Source organism: Macaca thibetana, chromosome 4 (genome assembly GCF_024542745.1).
Source record: "Macaca thibetana thibetana isolate TM-01 chromosome 4, ASM2454274v1, whole genome shotgun sequence".
NCBI lineage: Eukaryota > Metazoa > Chordata > Mammalia > Primates > Cercopithecidae > Macaca > Macaca thibetana.
The window spans coordinates 29,156,132-29,179,285 of NC_065581.1; the positions used below are offsets into that span (position 1 = coordinate 29,156,132).

Genomic DNA, 23,154 nt, shown 5'->3' on the forward strand with positions numbered 1-23,154 from the left:
TGAGAATGGGGTGTTAAAGTCTCTTACTATTATTGTGTGGAAGTCTACATCTCTTTGCAGCTCCCTAAGAACTTGCTCCTTGAATCTGGATGCTCCTGTATTGTATGCATATACATTTAGGATAGTTAGCTCTCCTTGTTGAATTGACCCCTTTACCATTATGTTATCCCCTCCTTTGTGTTTTTTTCATCTTTTTTGGTTTAAAGTCTGTTTTGTCAGAGACTAGGATTACAATCCTTGCTTTTCTCTACTTTTCATTTCCTCGCTAAATTTTTTCCATCCCTTTATTTTGAGCCTATGTATGTCCTGGCACATGTCAAGGATGTCTTGAATATAGCACACTGATGGGTCTTGACTCTATCCAATTTACCAGTCTGTGTCTTTTAATTGGGGCATTTAGCCCATTTACATTTAAGGTTAATATTGTTATATGTGAATTTGATCCTGTCATCATGATGCTAGCTGGTTATTTTGCACATGAGTTGATGCAGTTTCTTTATAGTGTCATTGGTCCTTGTATTTCAGTATGTTTTTGCAGTGGCTGGCACTGGTTCTTCCTTTCTGCCCCCACTCCATGTTCACATATCTATTCAACAGTATTTAACACCGACTATAGGCCAGGAATTATTCTATTCTTGGTCCTAAAGATAAAGAGGTGAATAGGATACGTAATTATGATAATAATAACTTTTGATAACTGCTATGAAATGAAAGACAGAGTGGAGTTATCGAGAGTTATTGAGTGGGGGAGTGGTGAGAAGTTGTAATTTTAAATAGATTCATCAAGTAACTCTCACTACCACCACCACCACCACCATTTCAGGCAGTACTATGTGATTTAAGAAGGAATAGAAAACATTAGGTGGAATGATGAAGGAGAAAGTAGATTTTGAATTGAACTATAAAGAATGAAGAGAACTTTGAACAAATAAGGGAGGAGATATGAATTCCAAATTAAGGGAATCGTCATAATAGTGGTAAGTAGTCAGGAAAGATCAAGCCGTACCTGGGGAAGAATTATTTAGGGTTCCTGCAGGAGATGAGGTTACAAGATAGATAGTACTTAGATTTTACAGACAGTGGTTACAAATATATTTAGTTAAATAAAGAGTATGCCAGTAAGTCAATGGAGTTTATTAAAAGAAAAACAGTGCAGGAGACTGTACATAACACCATGTTAGGAAAGTTAACTCAGAAATGATGTGCGGAGTACATTAAACAGGATAGGAATGGAGACAAGGCACTCCACTAGAACACTATGACAACATTACACAAAAGAGGGGCTGGGAAGTCAAGACTTAATCAAGGGAGGCATCAGTAGGTATGGAAGAAAAAGAAGGTGGTCCTGAGAGAATAGTGAAGAAGGAAGGACACTAGAGAACTTGTTTCTGCCTGATCTATAAGCCTTTTTCTATCTCTCTTTCAATCTCATAGGCTCTTACATTGTATGTTATTTATTTTCCCTTCTTGGTATCTGTAAGTCTCTTTATCTTTTAAATTTTCTCTCTTCCTTCCTTATTCTATTTCTTCCTTCTATTTCTTCTCTTCACTTAGTCTTCCTTCACATTTATCTTGACTTCATAACTGTCCTTTACATGGTAATAACACAGAGAAAATAGTAATTTAGTACTTTTACTTTTAACACTAGTAATTTCTACTTTTTTTCTAACTTTAGTCATTATATAACTAAGACTTTTTATTCCCTGTCAAAAAATCCTTGTTTCTTTCTGCATATTTTATCTGATTCTGTTTTCTAAATTTTTAGGGAAAAAAATTCCTAAATTTAAGATACTCTATAAAATAGTAATATGTTTTGGGGACTTAGTTTTAGAAAAATCCCTCTGGACATTCTGCCTTTTGAATAGAATAAAGAATGTATGTCAACTGGGATTGAAAATTATGACTGTCTTCATTCCAATGTGAAGATAAATTGGCCTTGGCCCATGCAGCAGGTGATGAAATTAAAAATTGCTACTAACAGACCTGGAGGTAAAACATCACTTCACCGTGATTACATTTCTTAATCTATTGGTGATGATGTTTGATTAAGAAGGGCCTACTAAAGAAAGAAAGAAAGGTCAAAAGCATGTCTTAAGTAGTAAGAACAGAAAAATATGACAAACATATGAGGAATGTGAAGAAAAATATTTTACATTATTTAATATACAGAAAGCAATATGAAAAAGGAGGGAAATTTTCAAGTGATGAAGTCCACTAAACAAATATCTCATGAAAGAGGGGCACTATCTTTGAATGCGAGATTCAGGAATGGAAAAATAAATAAAAAGATAATATTTAAAGAGAGCAACATTGATATCTCTCATAGAACTAAGTAAAGCTCAAGAATAAGTACACTTAGACTGAAGTGTGCCAACTCTTCAATATCTGTCCCAACATTGCAATTATCTTGTAAACTTTCACTAAAAACAGGTGACTGGCGAAAAAGTTAATTTTGTAGTACAAGATTATTGAACCTGTGAGGTTCAATAAGTGAGTTTACTATCCAAAGAGGAAATTGGTGGCTGCCACTTGCTCCCTATGGTTTTGACAGCTTCTTTGATGTCCTTATTCTTCAATGTGTAAATTATAGGGTTTAGCATGGGGGTAACAACACTGTACAAAACTGAAATCAATCTATCTTTCTTTAATGAGTAAGTTGAGATGGGCCGTACGTACGTAAAGATGGCACTGCCATAAAAGAGAAAGACAATGGCCAGGTGGGAGGCACACGTAGAAAAGGCTTTTCGTCTTCCCTCTGAGGAGTGGATCCTGAAGATGGTGGAGATTATGCAAATGTAGGAAAGTACGATACAAAGGAAAGGAGTCCAACCAATGAAGACCCCAATGGATAGTAGTGCCAACTCATTGACAGAAGTGTTTCCACAAGACAAGAGCAGCAAAGGTGGGATGTCACAGAAGAAGTAGTTAATCTGATTGTTGCCACAGAAGGGCAGGTGAAATGTCAACACTGTATGCACCAATGAGTTAAGAAAACCAGCAGCCCAGCATGAGGCTGCTAATTGATTGTATACAACTTTGTTCATAATAACTGAATACCTTAAAGGATTGCAGATTGCAATGTAACGATCATATGCCATTGCTGCCAGTAGGAGAGACTCTGATCCCACAGAGAAAACAAATGCAAAAAGTTGAACCACACACCCTACATAAGAAATGCTTTTTTTCTTTGAGAGGAGGTGCACCATCATCTGGGGGACATTGCTGGTGGTGTAGCAGATGTCAATAAAGGCCAAGTTCCCTAGAAAGTAATACATAGGTGTATGCAGGTGTGGATCAGTCACAGTTATCAAGATAATTAATATATTTCCTCCCAAAGTACAGAAATAAGTCAGAAAGAAGATGGTGAATAGTAAAAACTGCAATTCATTTGGGTTGGAGAATCCCAAGATGATGAATTCAGTTAGAGCTGTTTGATTCTTTCTTTCCATGATGTTGCCTGGTTTCCTTTCGGGAATTGGGCGAAGACCAGATTATAAAAATGAATCATATGTTGCAATAGCAGTGACCTGAAAAATAAGGGGAAAAAACTGTTACAAATAAAAGCAATCACCATTTATATCAAACCAGAGAAACAGCATTCTTTTGCAAACCATAGCTCCTACCTACCATGCAACACAGATATAAATACATCCAATGTTTCACCTGCAGATCAAACCTTTGTAAAATATACAACACTGGAAGTTTTAAATTAGAGTACAAAAGGACACCATTTGTCCTAGAGTTCTGTTAATAACGGCTGGGTCATGCTTACCAGCATTTTCTTGGGGATGTGTGAACTTGTGCTGTAGAATGCAGTTTATAGAAGAATCTCTGATATTCATTTGCTTCTTTGAAGCCATCCCTGCTCCCCTTTTTCATACTTCACGTTCACATAAATTTTGTTTTGTATTCTTTTCTGATTAAAATTAATGTATTTGTTTTAGAATATTTGAGAAAAATATAGAAAAGAAAATTTAAAACATTAAAAATCTTTCGTAGTCACCAGAGAAAACCTCTATTAATGATTTGGTGTATGTTCTTCGGATCCATTTTTCATGCAGAAATGTTGAATAGAGGATCAAAAGTACCTATTTTAACCTGATTTTTCCTTCTTTTTTTTTTTTTTTTTTTTTTTTTTTTGAGACAGAGTCTCGCTCTGTCGCCCAGGCTGGAGTGCAGTGGCGGGATCTCAGCTCACTGCAAGCTCCGCCTCCTGGGTTCACGCCATTCTCCCGCCTCAGCCTCCCGAGTAGCTGGGACCACAGGCGCCCGCCACCTCGCCCGGCTAATTTTTTGTATTTTTTAGTAGAGACGGGGTTTCACCGTGTTAGCCAGCATGGTCTCGATCTCCTGACCTCGTGATCCGCCCATCTCGGCCTCCCAAAGTGCTGGGATTACAGGCTTGAGCCACCGCGCCCGGCCTTTTTCCTTCATTTCCCATGGCAATAAGTATTATGCTAAAACATGATCTTTAAGTTGTATTCAAGCACTTGTGTGAATATAGCAAAGTTTTTCTATATCCCACCCTTATTAATGAATATTTATATTATTTTATTTGTTAATTTTTGATATGATAAATTTCAATAAGAAGCATATTGAATTAGATTCCCTGAATTTGGAGTAAGGTTATCTGTATTTTAATAAAATTTCCAAGAGACTCATCCTAATGAATTAGAAACTTATTGCTATAGATCATCAATCTAGAAAATTCAAGAACTATTTGGCAGGTGCAGGAATTAGTGTCTGTTTCAACAAATCATTGTTAAGTGCTTCATATAGAAGGACGCTGATAATCTCTGAGCACTTCCCACACAGCATCTCATTTAGTCTTTACATAAATCCTTTAAGATAAGTAATATTTATCATTCCTATTCTCTGAATGAGAACATCAGGTCTCAGCAAGATAAATGTCTGGCAGATGTTATGCAGCTAGCAGGTAAAAAAAGGTAGCTTTATCACTCCCAAAGCTAATATACTTTCAATTGAGTGGCTAAAAATTTAATTTCCATTAACTTATGACAACATAATGCTCTTAAAAAATGCTTCTTTTGTTTTGAATATAACCTAGGTTTATACAACTGAATTATTTTAACTGGTTACAAATTGTTATGACTTCTGTTTCTGACTGTTAATGGCAATGTGCTATGCCTACAGTGTTTTGATGGTTAAATCCAATTGTTTCTAAATATCTGGTTTTTATTTGAATGTGTTTATTTGAACAATCAATTTCTAGTGTAGTTGTTTATTTCCTGGACCAGCTATAGATCAATTTAAATATTCATGTTTGTGTTATTAAAAGATACTGTCTAGAGTTTAGTTTTAATTGGTTAATAAAAATGTTTAATAAAATTAAAACAGTTGTAGGGAGAATCCCCTAATTTAAAATGCTCAAGGTCTAATTCAAGTGAAAAAAATTAATCTGCAGTTTGATGTTTGAAGCAAATTATAAAAACTTAGATAAATAAAATATAAAAATTTTTAAATGAAGATAATTGTTGTATATTCATTCAAACTATATACTTTATTGATTGCCCTCACCTATATACAAATATGCATTTCAATGTCAAGTTTGAAAGATGGGTTAATTGTGCTTTTGTTGTAATTGCTGTCTTCTTTCCTTGTGAACTACGGTGGGTGTTTTTAATGAAGGGCGAGGATAAGTTGAAAAAATTCACACAATATAGTATTTCACATTACCACAACCAAATAAATTCACTAGTACAATTTTCATTCCATCTACAGAAGAACTCTCAAATTGTATTCTCAAATCCATCTTTTTCCCTATTCCAAATCTCTATCTTCCCTTTTATCTATTTTAACCTTTCCTTCCACTTCTGAGGAGGAATTAACCCTTCTACTCATTTTATTCACCAAATATATTTTAAGGCAAGACTGTGGAAGAAAGGGAACTGGCACAGTGTTAATGGAAATGTAAACTAATAGAGCCATTTTGGAAAACAGTGCAGCTTCTTCAAAAAACTAAAAATGCAACTACTATGTGATCCAGCAATTCCACTTCTGGATATATATACAAAGGAATTGAAATCAGTATCTTAAAAAGGTATCTGCACTCCCATGGTCTTTGCAGCATTATTCGCAGTAGCCATGGAAACAACCTAAATCTTCATCAGTAGATGAATGAATAAAGAAAATATGTTATATATACCTGGTGGAATACTATGCAGCCTTTAAAAAAAGAAAATCCTGTCATTTCTGACATGGATGAACGTGGAGGACATTATGCTGAGTGAAATAAGCCAGGCACAGAAAGACAAATACTGCATGATCTCCCTTATATGCGGAATCTAAAAAGGTCAAATCTGTAGAGGTAGAGAGTAGAATGGTGGTTACCAGAGGCTGAGGTAGGGGTGGACAGGGGCGGACTGGTCAAAGGGTACAAAGTTTCAGTTACACAGGAGGAATAAGTTCTAGTGATTTATTGCACAGCATGGTGACTACAGTTAAAATGTACTGTATATTCCAAAATTGCTAATGGAGTGGATTTTAAATATTTTCCCCACAAAGTAATGATAAGTATGTGAGGTGGTGGCAGACATGCTATTTAGCCTGCTGTAATCATTCCACAATATATACATGCATTATAACATCACATTACATATATACTGCAGACAAGAGTGGTGACAATTTGGTTGGATAAAAATGGAGGCATTTGAGAGATATTAGAATATATAGTGTTACAATTTTGGTATACAGTGATGAAGAAGGATAAATTAGGGATTGTAGTCATAACCAACATATATTAAATTCTTATTATAAAATAACCATTCAACAATCATTATATCACCCAGTTCACACACCCACACACACCAAACACACACAAACCCACACACAATGAAAGAGACATATCATGCTCATATTACAAGTAAAAAATTTTAAAGTAAGTTTCAGAGAGATTAAATAATTTGTCTAAAGTTACTCAGACTTGCAATGGTGATATTGGGTTTTACATTTAACTTTGTGGCCTAAACGAGTTCACTGTGCTGATCTAGATTCCTGGATTGAACAAGCAGATGGCTGGGGGTGTCATCCTCTGAAATGAAAGTGGGAAATTGGCACTTGGTGGCGAATCTGGCAAGATGGCCCAATAGGAAGAATTCTGCTCTGCAGCTCCCAGTGAGACCAATGCAGAAGGCCGGTGATTTCTGTATTTCCAACCGAGGTACCAGTTTGGCACATGGTTAGGAAGCAGGTAGGTGCAGCCCATGGAGGGCAGGCAGAAGCATGGTGGGGCATCGCCTCACTCGGGAAGTGCAAGGAGCTTCACCAGCCAAGGGAAGCTGTGAGGGACTGTGCTATTCAGCCTAGATACTACACTTTTCCCACAGTTTTTGCAATCTGCAGACCAGGAGATTCCCCATGTGCCTACAACACCAGGGACCTGGGTTTCAAGCACAAAACTGGGTGGCTGTTTGGGCAGACACCGAGCCAGCTGCAGGAGTTTTTTTTCATACCCCAGTGACACCTGGAACATCAACAGACAGAACTGTTCACTCCTGTGGAAAGGGGGCTGAAGCCAAGTGGTCTCACTCAGCCAGTCCCACTCCCATGGAGCCCAGCAAGCTAAGAATCACTGACTTAAAATTCTCACTGCCAGCACGGCAGTCTGAAGTTGACCTTGGCTGATTGAGCTTGTTTGGGCAGGGGCATCCACCATTACTGAGGCTTGAGTAGGCAGCTTTCCCCTGACAGTGCTAAGGAGGCCTGGAAGTTTGGACTGGGTGGAACTCAACACCGCATGGCAAAGTGGCTGTGGCTAGACTGCTTCTTTAGATTCCTCCTCTCACTGGGAAGGGCATCTCTGAAAGAAAGGCAGCAGTCCCAGTCAAGGGCTTATAGATAAAATTCCCGTCTTCCTGGGACAGAGTACCTGGGGAAAGGGGCAGCTGTGGGCACAGCTTCATTGGACTTAAACATTCCTGCCTGCCGGCTCTGGAGAGAGCAGTGGATCCTGACAAGGAGGTTTCTCCCAGCATGCACTCAAGCTCTGCTGAGGGACAGACTGCCTCCGCAAGTGAATCCCTGACCCCAGTGCCTACTGACTGAGAGAGACTTCCCAACAGGGGTTGACAGACATCTCATAGAGGAGAGCTCCAGCTGGCACTGGGCTGGTGCCCCTTTGGGATGAAGCTTCCAGAGGAAGAAGCAGGCAGTAATAGTTGCTGTTCTGCAGCCTCCACTGGTGATACTCAGGCAAATAGGGTCTGGAGTGGACCTCCAGCAAACTGCAGCAGACCTGTACAAGAGGGGCCCGACTGGTAGAAGAAAAACTATTAAATAGAAAGCAATAACATCAATATCAACAAAAAGGACCCCCACACAAAATCCCATCCAAAGGTCATCAACCTCAAAGATCAAAGGTAGATAAATCCATGAAGATGAGGAAAAACCAGCACAAAAATGCTGAAAATTCCAAAAACATCCTTCTGGAGAAGAATGCCTTTTCTCCAAATGATCACAACTCCTCTCCAGCAAGGGCACAAAACTGGGCAGAGAATGAGTTTGATGAATTAACAGAAGTAGGCTTCCGAAGTTGGGTAACAACAAGCTCCACTGAGCTAAAGGAGCATGTTCTAACCTAATGCAATGAAGCTAAGAACACTGACAAAAGATTACAGGAACTGCTAACTAGAAGTTTAGAGAAAAACATAAGTGACCTGATGGAGCTGAAAAACACAGCATGAGAACTTCATGAAGCATACACAAGTATCAATAGCCAAATTGATCAAGCAGAAGAAAGGATATCAGAGATTGAAGATCAACTTACTAAAATAAGGTGTGAAGACAATATTTGAGAAAAAAGAGGGAAAAGGAAGGAAAAAAATCTCCAAGAAATATGGGACTATGTGAAAAGACCAAACCTATGATTGAGTGGTGTACCTGAAAGTAACACGGAGAATGGAACCAAGTTGGAAAACACACTTCAAAATATTATCCAGGAGAACTTCCCCAACCCAGCAAGATAGGTCAACATCCAAATTCATGAAATGCAGAGAATACCACTAAGATAATGCTCGAGAAGGGCAACCCCAAGACATATAATCATCAGATTATCCAAGGTTGAAATGAAAGAAAAAATGTTAAGGGGAGCCAGAAAGAAAGGTTGGGTTACTTACAAAGAGAAGCCCATCAGACTAACAGTGGATCTCTCTGCAGAAAACCCACAAACCAGAAGAGAGTGGGGGCCAATATTCAACCTTTTTTTAAAAAGAAATTTTCAACTCAGAATTTCGCATACAGCCAAAGTAAGCTTCATAAGTGAAGGAGAAATAAAATCTTTACAGAAAAGCAAATGCTGAGGGATTATGTCACCACCAGGCCTGCCGTATGAGAGCTCCTGAAGGAAGCACTAAACATGGAAAGGAAAATCTAGTACCAGCTACTGCAAAAACACAACATAATATAAAGACCAAAGACACTATGAAGAAACTGCATCAACTAGTGTGCAAAGTAACCAACTAGCATCATGATGAATGGATCAAATTCACACATAAAAAATATTAACCTTAAACGTAAATGGGCTAAATGTCCCAATTAAAAGACAGAGACTGGCAAATTGAATAAAGTGTCGAGACCCATCTGTGTGCTGTATTCAGGAGACCCATCTCATGTGCAAGGACACACATAGGCTCAAAACAAAGGGATAGAGAAATATTTACCAAGCAAATGGAAAAAAAAAAAGCAAGGGTTGCAATTCTAGTCTCTGATAAAACAGAATTTAAACCAACAGAGATGAAAAAAGACAAAGAAAGGCATTATACACAATGGTAAAGGGATCAATGCAACAAGAAGAGCTAACTATTCTAAATACATATGCAGCCAATACAGGAGCACCCAGATTCATAAAACAAGTTCTTTTTTTTTTTTTTTTTTTTTGAGACAGAGTCTCGCTCTGTCGTCCGGGCTGGAGTGCAGTGGCCGGATCTCAGCTCACTTCAAGCTCCGCCTCCCAGGTTCATGCCATTCTCCTGCCTCAGCCTCCCGAGTAGCTGGGACTACAGGCACCCGCCACCTCGCCCGGCTAGGTTTTTGTATTTTTTAGTAGAGATGGGGTTTCACCGTGTTAGCCAGGATGGTCTCGATCTCCTGACCTCGTGATCCACCCGTCTCGGCCTCCCAAAGTGCTGGGATTACAGGCTTGAGCCACCGCGCCCGGCCATAAAACAAGTTCTTATAGACCTACAAAGAGACTTAGATTTCACACAATAATAATGGAAGATTTTAATACTTCACTGTCAATATTAGACAGATCAATGAGACAGAAAATTATCAAGGATATTCAGGACTTGAATTCAGCTCTGGACCAAGCAGACCTAATAGACATTTACAGAACTCTTCACCCCAAATCAACAGGATATACATTCTTCTCAGCAGCACATAGCAATTATTCTAAAATTGACCACAAAATTGGAAGTAAAACACTCCTCAGCAAATGCAAAACAATGGAAATCAGAACAGTCTCTCAGACCACAGTGCAATCAAATTAGAACTCAGGATTAAGAAACTCACTCAAAACCTCACAACTACATGAAACCTCACAATTACATGAACAACCTGCTCCTGAATGACTACTGGTTAAATAATGAAATTAAGGGAGGAATAATGAAGTTCTTTGAAACCAATGAGAACAAAGAGACAATGTACCACAATCTCAGGAACACAGCTAAAGCAGTGTTAAGAGAAAAATTTATAGCACTTAATGCCCACATCGGAAAGCAGGAAAGATCTAAAATCGATCCCCTAACATCACAATTAAAGAACTAAAGAAGCAAGAGCAAACAAATTCAAAACCTAGCAGAAGACAAGAAATAACTAAGATCAGAGCAGAACTGAAGGAGATAGAGACACGAAAAGCCCTTCAAAACATCAATGAATGCAGGAGCTGGTTATTTGAAAAGATGAACAAAACAGATAGACTGCTAGCAAGACTAGTAAAGAAGAAAAGAGAAGAATCAAATAGACACAATAAAAAATGATAAAGGAGTTATCACCACTGACCTACAGTAATAGAAACTACCATCAGAGAATACTTTAAACACCTCTATGCACGTAAACTAGAAAATCTAGAAGAAATGGATAAATTCCTGGACACATACACCCTTCCAAGGGTAAACCAGGAAGAATTTGAATCCCTGAATAGACCAATAACAAGTACTGAAATTGAGGCAGTGATTAATATCCTAAAAACAAAAAATCTCTAGGACCTAATGGATTCACGGCTGAATTCTACCAGAGGTACAAAGAGGAGCTGGTACCATTCCTTTTGAAACTATTCCAAACAATAATAAAGAGGGACTCCTCCCTACCTCATTTTATGAGGCCAGCATCATCCTGATTCCATAACCTGGCAAAGACACAACAAAAAAAGAAAATTTCAGGCCAATATCCCTAATGAACATCAATGCAAAAATGCTCAATAATCCACTGGCAAACCAAATCCAGCAGCACATCAAAAATCTTATCCACTACAATCAAGTCAGCTTCATCCCTGGGATGAAAGGCTGGTTCAACACACGCAAATCAATAAACGTAATCCATCACATAAACAGAACCAATGAGAAAAACCACATGATTATCTCAATAGATGCAGAAAAGGCCTTTGATAAAATTCAATACCCCTTCATGCTAAAAACTCTCAATAAACTAAGTATTGATGGACCACACACGTATATATAAGACCTATTCACAACAAATCCATAGCCAACATCATAGTAAATGGAATTACTTTCTCCCAGGGATCTCCTAATGCTTTTGTTTTGTTACCCAAGTACTTTATGTTCTATGATCATTGCTCTTTACTTCAAAATATGCCTTTCCCATGTCCCTATTTGTGGGGAAGCTGTTGTGGTAAAAAGACTAAACAAAATAACTTAAACAATGATGTACTACTCCTCTAAGGTTATTTGCCTTGAAATAAGAATTTTCTTTTTCAGAATAGCCTCTTAATTTTAGTCATTTTTATCCACTCAGCCTGTATGTTTTTCTTCCTGCTTTCATTTCTATCTGCTAATCTACATATTTTTAAAGCTCAGCTTAAATGCCTCTTTTCTCTTCAACTGAAATGTTTCTGTCCCTTCCTGGAAAATCTATAGGCCTTTGTTTCAATCTTAACTATGACACATAACACACAACATACTTGTGTGACTTATATCACCTATTTGTCCATCATCTCTTATGGTGCATATTCTGTCTTACTCATCTATTTCTTAATGAATTAATAAGTAGCTGGGGACACAGTGGTCTAACATTCAGTAATGGATTACTACTGTTGGAATATAAAGCATTATAGCAAAATTTTCCAAGAAAACAATGGTATTTCCTCCGTTTTTTACATACTTATTATGATGTAGGACTTGGGAAAAAATGTTCAGACTTTACATATTATTTTGATTCTTATACCATTCATATTAGTTAGAGATGAGGAGTCTGTAATTTATGGAGGATTACTTATAAGATCACATAGTTAACAAGTAGTGAACTAAGAGTAGAAAAAAATTCTTCTATTTCCAAATCTAGAACAACATCCTGCAGCTGGTACTCAAATTGTGCTGCATGGGTCATGGTTGCCTCTCATAGGCATAGATTGGCCCTGGCACAGAATAGAGTGTACCACACGAAGCACAAGTATTTCACACAGTTATAGGAAAATTACTCCTTTTCCGAGCAGCCATGGTCTTGACTCCTTACGAAAGAACCAAAACTTGATATAATACAAAGACAACTGAGAAAATGTTTTCAGAATTTCATATCATAGTAAAGAGCTTAAGAATGGCCTGTAAGAACTCACAAGGAAAGGCCCCCAGAAAATTCATGAGAATGTGTGCCCTCCAAGCTCTCAGTCTTGACTTTTTCACTTCCTTCTAGGGGACCCACTAGCTCTTCATTAAAGAGTGTTCTCGAAAAAGAGGCCTTAGAAATTCAGAATCTTAAAATTTCAAATTTCCTCAAAATATACTATCCAATTCCTTATAAAAACTGAAATCATATAGCAAACATGTGAAATCAATGTGGCAAAAGCTCAATCAATAATAGCTAGCATGCTAGGATATTAGATCCACATGAAAGATTGTTTCTTGTGAGAAAGTCACACAAAGTGTGTTCCTGATACTATTCTCTGCAATCCAGTGACATTTTAGTCTCTTTTTGTAGAATAAATGCACTGTCCTTTATTTAATAAAGAATCAGCAAAACAGCAGAAGGCTATTCTGAATGATATAAAAATTACCCAAAATGAAAGAAGCTTCCTGATTCACATACTCAATAGGTTGAGTGTCACCCAAAGCATGGGACAGACAATTTTATTATTCCCTCCTTTGGAACTCCTCAGGTCATTACACTTCCATCTCCTACACACTTAGTCTCACATCCAAAAAGTAAGACACAGAAAAGTGTATCTCTAAGAGCAATGAGGCTATAGTTAAGCAATTAAAAATACTTACTTACTCACCTGTGATTGGAGATATTGAGCAGAGATTACCATTTAGACTTTAAGAGACTGATATGGGGCTGCTTTTGTGAACACAAAGAAGTAACACAAAATAATGTTGCCTATAGAGTCTGTGCTGGTAAACTTCTGAGCGATAGGTTTTCTAGCTGAAGTGCCAACAGTCTACTCAGCTCCTAAAGGCCAATGCATGGGACTGGAGTGAGTAAGGAAAATGCCCTTTGGATTAAGAAGATCCTCACATCTTATGGGAATATTTCAAGACCCTCGGAGACACACCTTGGGGATCTTTAAGAACAGGTCCTGAGACTCACTACTTCTGATTCCTGCCTCAACTCCTGAGCATCTAGTTGTCTTCTAGTGGTTCTGTTACCATAATAATTATGCTTCAGGAAGTCTCCTGTGGAATCTGACCTGCTCCAAGTGGACCACTACCTCTTGGCTCACATCTGTCCAGTGAGAAACAACCCACATCCTTTCCCTATTATCAGAGGAAATGCAGTTCTCTAGATTTTGCTTCTTGGCCACATAAGAAATATCAGTCTTTGACTCCAAAATGCTGGAGTCAAACTCTCTAACTGGTTATCTTCTTCTCTCTCAGTTTAAATTAGGGAAAACACCCTGAACAGTATTGCCAGCTACATATGTTGTACCTTGATCATGAGTGATGACATTAGTGCCTGTGATTTATATTATATCACACTAATGTTATTGATACCAGAAAGTGGTCGTGCGTACCCACAACAGATAAGAAGATCTACATTCCACAACCTCAAAAATAATGATTTTTTTGTCTCATTACTTGCCATAATAAAGTAATGAGATTTTCTCTCCTAATTAAACATCTAAAAAATGGAACAAAATATATAAAGCAATGATTTTAAGACACTATACAAGACAGGGTTGGTTATGCCCCATGACCTATCCGCCTGATTGGAACAACTTGTAATAGACAAGGACTTAGGTGGAGTCCTGAGAAGGACATTACCTTAGTAGTAGGGGCTAAATTAACCTCAGAATAAATGATGTTCTGGATCTACATTAACAAATAAAAAATATACGCCTCAAAATAAGCCTAATAGTTTAGGGGAAATACAGACATAGAGAGAGAGAGAAGATTTTTTTAAAGACTCACATAGAACTTGTTTAAATAAAAAATCCAAAATATAAGTGAAAAATAAATTGCATGGAATAAACAGTAGATTAATTACTGCAGAAGAAAAAAAATCAAGGAACTTGGAGACATAGACATAAAAACAATCCAAAATGAAGCATAGATAAATTGTTTTAATAAAATGGACAAAGCATCAATGACCTGTGCCATAATTTCAAGTAGTCTAACATATGTGCAACTGGAGTCCTAAAGAAGTGTATGATTTTAAAAATTAAAGAAATAATGACTGAATTTTTCCAAATTTGATAAAATATGTAATCTAGATCCAAGAAGCCAATAAAAATTAAGTAGAATAAATATTAGAAAACATTACAATGAACATCATAAACTAATTGCTAAAAAAGTTATAAAGAAAAATCTTAAAATCAGCAAGAGAAAAATCAACACTGTTATTACAGAGGAATAAAGATAAGAATGGTAGCATACATCCCACCAGAAATTGTGTGAGACAGGTAATGGAGCAACAGCTTTAAAGCACATAAACAAAAGTCTGGCAATTTAAAATTTTCTATACAGAGTAAACACCTTTTAAAAATAAGGGCAAAGTACTTTTTCATGCCAACAAAAGCTGAAGCAAATTATTACCAGCAGAACGTTACTACAAGAAATAGTTAAGGAAGGTCTTTTAAAAAACAGAAAAAAAGATACCAGATGAAAATCAGTGTCTCCATGAAGGGACAAAATGTGCCAGAAATTATAAATACGTGTTTAAGTGTAAAAGACATTGTTATTATTTTTAATTACCTTAAAAATAATAGAATTTTTCAAAAAAAAAAAAAACAGAATTGCAGTGTCTTGGATACTAATAACATAAGTAAAAGTAAAATGTGTGACATTAAAATCACAAAGCATGAGCAGGGAGATGGAAGTACCGTATGGCATGGCTATAGCAATATATCTTAAATGGTGTAATATTATGTGAAGAAATATTTTGTGAATTTAAAATGCACATTGTAAACCCTAGAGTAACCACAAAAATATAAAATAAAAAGGAATAAATAAAAGTGCAATAGTGAAAATTTAATGAAAGTAAAATATTCCCATAGAAAACAGTAAATGAAAGAAGAAGCAATAACAGACAAATAGGACAAATGAAAGGAAAACTGTTGGAGGACAAATTTAAATTCAATTCTATAAAAAAATGTATCAGATTTAAATTGTGCAAACACTCCAACTAAAACAAAGGAGCTTATCACATTGGCTTAATGGGTATGCAAATGCAGTTACATAGAAGGAATAACTTTTAGTATTTGATAGCAAACTAATGCAGGGACAGTAATGTATGTTCAGCTTGATTGTGGTATACACAAAGTATACATATACTAAAACATCATGCTGTGAAGCCTAAATATATCAATTTTAATCTGTTAATTATATTTCAATAAAGCTGGGGAAAAACAAGGTATTTTCAATGGCTAAAAAAAAACTCTCCCTAAAATTGAATACCCATTAAAAATTATCTTCAAGAATTAAGATTAACAAAAATGATATTCTAGACAAAAACTAATGTAAGAAAAATTATCATCAGTATATTTCTGTTGAAGGAAACACAAAAGGAAAAAAATAGGCAAAAATAAAGATTCTCTCTTGCGGAATTTCAGTAAGATAGAATCAAGATCAATGGAACATGAAAGTTATGAAAAAATATTCTATTTCTTTTCAATTGAGCCCAATATTTCTGAAGAAGAAGCAGAAAGTTTTGGAGTTGACTGACCACTTGGAAGAAACCACTTAGGAAGGACTGTTTGAACTTGTTTAGATTGTGCATAATTAGGGCATGAAAAAAGGCAAAATTTGCCTCAAATAGAAATTTTGCAGGCAAAGTCAATGTTTTTGGAGTTATTTAAATTAAGCTAAATTCAGGACAACTGAAGAGATTGCAGGAAAACTGAATGAAGGTTTCAGATAAATGAGAACTAATTGTAGAGGAAATTACTAAATATTAGAGGAGATCCTGAGTAATTAACAAAGGCAAAAGGACGAAAGGTTCCCTGTGAACCAATAACTTAAAAACAGTAATGTTGAACACAAAGTGACAATGCAGAAAAAACACACAAAATAGAAAATTAGAAAGCTCTAGTGAAGGTATAAAATTTAGTGATAAAAATATTTCTAAACTTTGAATTGATAACTTACTCAGGAAATATAGTGTGCAGAATAATAGAAGAGTCTTTATTTGAATTTTGGAAAATGGATTTTGTTATATTCAAATGGTTCTGTTTATTTGAAAGACCTCCATTTCTTACAATTTACTTACTTGAATTTAATATACTATAGGTATATCAGAACATGTGCTGGAATAACAGTTATTTACATCAGCACTTGAAATCCATACAAGGCAGGAATTTCCAACTAATCTGTGATTATATTGTGTAAAATGTTAATATAGAATTATAGTACTTAATATATTTTAATACTATATTACACTCATCATTAGTTTTGTGTGTGTGTCTGGCTAATGTCTCATACAGCTTTGGTTATAACTTTCTATATTGCATCAACTGTGTCTTTATACATCAATTAAGTGCTTAGAAGGAAATGTTATTTATTTATGATTGAATTAAGCTTGTGATGTGAAAAAAAATTCACTTGAAAGGAGGCATGTAGTAAAGTTGGATTTCTACCAGACATTAAGCACCATGAAGGCAAGATGTTTGTTTTGCTCACTACTGTGTTCCTAGTACCTAACACAGTGACAGTGAGATAGTAGGCACTGTGTAAGTATTCTTGGATGAATTATTATGTGGTTGGTCAAGCCTCCAACCTCAATCTATCTTGAAATTCACCTTGAGTCATCTCATAAGCATAAATTCATGTGTGATCCAAGTGGCTCATTAGTTACAAAGATACTTCTGTTACTTGGAAAATTTCAAAGGTTTTCGTCCTAGGAGAGATGCCACAATCTTTTTTACACAGCAGATACCTACTCTAATCCCTCCCTATACTTCCTACCTCCTTAGTTCTCCTGGCCACATAATTATCCTGACATATGTACTTATGCGTTTGGTTATTTTGGGCCTCCATCACATTAAACTTTAAGTTTGGTGACATTATGGAATTTGTTTTGCTTGCTCCTCTGTTTCTTGAACCTACTACACTGCCTAATATAATATGTGCTCAAAATTTTTGAAAGAAAAATAAAAACCAAGTAAACTAATCATTTCTTACAGTGAAGTGATGGAAATCACTCAATAGAAATCAGATATCCCTCATTAGTCCTAGTGGTGTTGCTGCCAGTCTTTAAACAACTTCCTCCCAAAGATTTTCTTCAGAGCCATCATCACTTCTTTGTTCCTAAGGGTGTAGATCAATGGGTTCAGGACAGGGGTGACGGTGCTATATATGATGGCCATTATCCGGTCCTGAATCATGAAGGTGGCTGAAGCAGGACGAATATATGTGAGGCCCACAGGTCCATAGAAAAGACATACCACCATAAAATGGGAGGCACAAGTGGACAGAGCCTTATGGAGTATTCTGCAGGACCTGTTCTTAAACAGAAGGAAGCCAATTATATAGAAGTAGGAGAGAAGAGTCAGAAAGAACCCTCCCATGGATATGCTGCCTGTGACAATGGAAAGAAGCCATTGATTGAGTAGTGTGTTACTACAGGCTAGTTCTAAGAGCGGCTTGACATCGCAGAAGAAGTGATTGAGTTTCTGAGAGCCACAAAAACTCAGGTGTGCAGTCATGACAGAATGCATCAGAGCATAAAAGAAGCTGATGAGCCACGCTCCAGCCGCCAACAGAATACACACCTGGGGGTTCATGATGACAGTGTAGCGGAGAGGATTGCAGATAGCAACAAAACGGTCACAGGCCATGATAGCCAGTAAAATGGCCTCTGTACTTCCCAGAAAGTGGAAGAAGTGTAGCTGGGTGATACAGCCAAGAAAAGATATAGCCCTGCGAGTGGAGACAAGGTTTACGAGCAGCTTGGGCAGTGTCACTGAAGAATAGCAAATATCCAGACAAGAAAGGTTTCCCAGAAAAAAATACATAGGGGAATGGAGTTGTGGTTCCAAAACAACCATCACCAATATAGATCCATTTCCTATCAAGTTTATCAGGTAAATGATTAAGAAAATCCCAAAGAAGAGAGGCTGCAGCTCCTGAACACCAGTCAGGCCAAGTAGAAGAAACTCATTCATTGTAGTGACATTCTCCATTGCTCTGGGAAGCAAATTTAACAATAACTGAATTAATTTTTCTGAAGTTTTAATTTTATACGATGAGGATTAAATAAAGTAAGTTTACTAAAATTTATGTACAACAAAATTGAGGAAGACTAATATACCTGATAAATTCTGAGCTGTTGAAATGGCACTAGAGTAATAAGAGCATTATATTATGAACAAATCAGATATAGATAAAGAGCATTTGTTTTCAAAACTAAGAAGTGTAAGATTTGATGGACATAATCATAGCATTAGAATTATGTACTACAAAAATTTTAAACATACAAACGGAATAGTTTTTCAACTTATGATTCCAGGTTCTGGCAAAAACTCAGATGTAGCTTAGTGGCGATTTCATCACTTCTTCTAAGATACATAAAAGCCACAAGAGAGTAACATATCTCTTCTAACAACCCAAACTTTCAGTGAAAGTAAGAGACACAAACACCCACAAACCAAATGTTGTATAAGTAGAGGAGAAAAAAGCAGCATGATTGGTATCGTTAGTCATAAGACTGCAGCATAGCAATGAGGTTGTGGATATACTTGGGAAAAAACTGAAATAGTTAGAGGTCCCATTAGTAGAAGAACTTCAAAAACACCCCCAATTTTTCATATCTGACAGAACTCTCAAAACTTAATAGTATTCTTAAAAGTCCAAGAACATGGGAAAAAACTAGGAACAGACATACAAATATAAACAGAAAATGATATATAAATGACAAATTAACACAGGAAAAGGTGATCAAAATCATTTTCATCAGCACAATGCAAATTAAAACCAGTAAAATGCTACAACACATCTATCAAAATAGGTAAAATAAAAATAGTGACACCACCAAATGCTAGGGAGGATACAGAAAGACTGGATCACAAATATAATACTGGTCAGGATATAAAATGGTACAACTGCTCTGGAGGGAGTATAGTCGCTTCTTACAAAATTAAACATACGCTTACTATATGACTCAACAATTGCACTCTTTGGAATTTATGTCAGTACAATAAAAACATGTTCACACAAAAACTTGTATGTGAATTTTCATAGACTCTTTATTTATAACAGCCAAAAACTGGAAATACCACAAATGTCCTGCAATGGAGAAATGGTTGCACAAACTGTGGTATATCCATACCATGGAATACTACTTAGCAATAAAAAGAAAACAACAATTTGTTAAACTCTCCAGGAATTTATGCTTAATTTTTTAAAAAGTGAATTCCAAAAAAATTATATACTGTATGATTCCATTTATGTAACATTTTTGAAATAATATTTTAGAAATGGGGAAAAGATTGGTAGTTACAGTTGGAGAATGAAGTTGGAGAAGGAGCAGAGAAGAGGTGAGTGTGGTCATGAAAGGGTACCAAGAAAGATCCTTGTGGTGATGGAACTCTTCTGTATTTTGACTATGATGGCAGATACAGGAACATGAGATAAAACTGTGTAGAATTAAACTCAGATACACAGAACAATTGAATACAAATAAAACTGGGGCTATCATTCAGATTCATGGGTTGTATCAGCATCAATATTCTGATTGTGATACTGTGCTGCAATTTGTTACCTTGGGGAGGAACCACGTAAAAGGAAAACAGCATCTTTGTGTATTTTTTCTTACAACTGCATATGGTAATTATACATAAGATTTTAATTAAAATGGAAAATCATATCTGTACAAAGATCAAAATACTTAATAAATTATATATGTTTGAGAATGGCTAAATAGGAATTTCTGATAATGGCAATTTGTACTAGTTATATGCTGGGTAATTTTTTCAATAGCTCTCAAAGTAGAAAATTATGAATCACATACTTTGTATTATAATTTACCTGTAGATATTATTGAATATGTGGAAATCATTATTATATACCATAATATTTATTTGAGTATTTTAAAAGCAAACATTAGACAGAAGCCTAACAGCCAAAATAGGGGACTAGGTAAATTATTACACCTATAAGAGAGAATAATATGCAGCTTTAAAATACATATATGTACATATATATACACACACACACACGAAGAAAATAGCTAGGCAGATAGGTACAGAAAGGTGCACAATTCATATATATGCAGATTTTTACATATGTACATACACATAGAAATTATATATGTTATTAATGCCAAGGTGACTTGTTAAATGCTATAACCAAGATGCAGTACCATGTGAGTAGTATGCTAAAATATCTGTTTAAAATTTTTTCTATAGGCACATGTACTTCTAAATGGACATAAAAGAAACTGGTAACAGTTGTAGTCTCTAGGAAGAGAAACTGGCTGGCAAGGAGACAAAGGCAGATTTCTTCTTTTTAATATATTTTGAATATATTTTGAATTTTGTACCATATTCATATATTATGTACTCAAAAAACAAAATTATTTTCTCTAAAAATAAGCATGGCAATACTATGCACAAATATATAGTTGTGAAAAAGAGCAGTGAACTGAGCATCTAAAATATTTAGGCCCAGTGATATTATGTATAAATGGTAGTGTGTATGACAAGTACAGTCTGTTTTGTAGATGGCAAAGTGGAGACTGTAACTTACTTTGGACTCGAAAGTCTCTACTTTGGCATCTGTAAAACAGATTATACTTGTCATATGCTTTTCTCTGTTTTATCAAATCTAAGACAATATTCCATTTGTTCTTTTTTTTTTCCAAGACAGTCTTGCTCTGTCACCCAGGCTGGAGCACAGAGGTGCAATTTCGGCTCACTGCAACCTCCACCTCCTGAGTTCAAGCAATTCTCATGCTTCAACCTCCCAGATAGCTGAGATTACAGGCATGCACCACCACACTGTGCTAATTGTTGCATTTTTAGCAGAGACAAGGTTTTACCAGGTTGGCCAGCCTGGTTTCCAGTGCCTGATCTCAAGTGATCTCCCCACCTCGGCCTCCCAAAGTGTTAGGATTACAGGTGTAAGCCACCATGCCTGACCACCATTTATTCTTAAAGGTAGAATTTTACATGTCTGTCTACTCACTGGAATATCAGATTGTTAGAGGTGAAAAAAAAACTAAGAGTATCTTATTCTTCATATTCTTACAGTTCCTATATCATGTAGAAAATCAGAACAATGGTGTGGAAAATGATCTATAGAATAAAATTGGTCACTTATTCTGGCTATCCATGTACTCTTACAAATAACTGTTAAAATAAACAATTATTCTAATATAATAATTGTAAATATGAAATAAATTTCAAGAAAAAATAAGCATTAAAAGAAAGACAAATAGTAATATCTTTAAGTAACTTTCAACTAATGACTTTGATATCATAACTACATCTTCCAAGTATAAAATTAGTTCTGGCTGTATAGCTTCTAAGAGGGAGATTTCTACTCTAACCCCCACTCTGAGTTCTAGACTTACCTAATTTCAAATTTGACTCTCCACTTGAATTCACACAAAACCGTGTATGTATATATTCATAGAATCTTTATTCATAACAGCCCAAAACTGGAAATAGCCCAAATGTCCTTCAATGGAGGGATGGTTGAATTCTTCACTGAATTACAAAAATCAACTTGTCAAACAGAATGCATCCTCTTTCCAAGCATGCTCCTCTCACAGTGTCTCAACGTAGTGAACAGAGTAAGATCCATCTAGTTGTTCAAACCAGAAATGTGAGAACCACATTGATTTCTCCTTCACTTCAATCACTCTCTTTAAGTCAGTCATCAAGTCTCTGAAACATCCCTCAAATTCATGTCTCTTTATCTACACTGCCACAACCCTGGCCCAAGTCATGACTGCCTTTCAACTTAACTACTGCAAAGCAACCTTACAGTTCTTTTCTTCCCCTACTTCAAGCCATCTTCATAGTGTAACCATTCATAGTGTAACCAGAATGATTGTTTAAAGATCTGTGTTATAGTATAAATTTCTATGTGAAACATTTCAGTACCTTCCAACTAGACAAGCTTACAAACCCTCCATGAATGTCTGTGGCTTATCTCTTCAGTCTCAGCTTTTATATTACTTCTATGTGGTCATACTGGGTATCTTCCAATTCCTCAAATATATCAAGGTGTCTGTCGACAGGGACTTCATTCACACTTGTTCTGCCTGGATCACTCTTTACTTCCCCTGTCCTTTAATGTAAGAAAATATCTATCTATCCTTTGGGTTTCAGCTTGTCTCAAATTAAGTTAGACCCTATTATGATACCCTTCTATAGGTTTCTGTACTTCCATTTGTCTGATAATCATTATTATCCTTCTTCAGCTACTTTCTCCTATCATTAAACCCTAGATTTATTACTCATTACTCAATAGTCATTAATAACTTCAACCCTTCATAATATCAGTAATAAGCATCCTAGACTCCAAC

At 36.1% G+C, this 23,154-nt stretch overlaps 2 protein-coding genes across 2 annotated transcripts; both read right to left on the reverse strand.

Moving 5' to 3' along the window:
* Nucleotides 1–2,483: 2,483 nt before the first annotated feature.
* On the reverse strand, nucleotides 2,484–3,521 carry LOC126953107 (olfactory receptor 5V1). Its single transcript, XM_050788476.1, has one exon. It carries the CDS (start codon nucleotides 3,447–3,449, stop codon nucleotides 2,484–2,486), a length of 966 nt encoding a protein of 321 aa, XP_050644433.1. The 5' UTR covers nucleotides 3,450–3,521.
* Nucleotides 3,522–17,633: 14,112 nt separating this feature from the next.
* LOC126953110 (olfactory receptor 12D3) lies at nucleotides 17,634–18,809 on the reverse strand. The gene has a single exon (XM_050788480.1). The coding sequence runs from the start codon at nucleotides 18,803–18,805 to the stop codon at nucleotides 17,855–17,857; it is 951 nt and encodes a 316-aa protein (XP_050644437.1). The 5' UTR covers nucleotides 18,806–18,809; the 3' UTR covers nucleotides 17,634–17,854.
* Nucleotides 18,810–23,154: the final 4,345 nt, after the last annotated feature.

Coding starts and splice junctions, on each gene's coding strand:
- LOC126953107 (XM_050788476.1), bottom strand. CDS start 3,449: ATGGAAAGAAAGAATCAAACAGCTCTAACTGAATTCATCATCTTGGGA.
- LOC126953110 (XM_050788480.1), bottom strand. CDS start 18,805: ATGGAGAATGTCACTACAATGAATGAGTTTCTTCTACTTGGCCTGACT.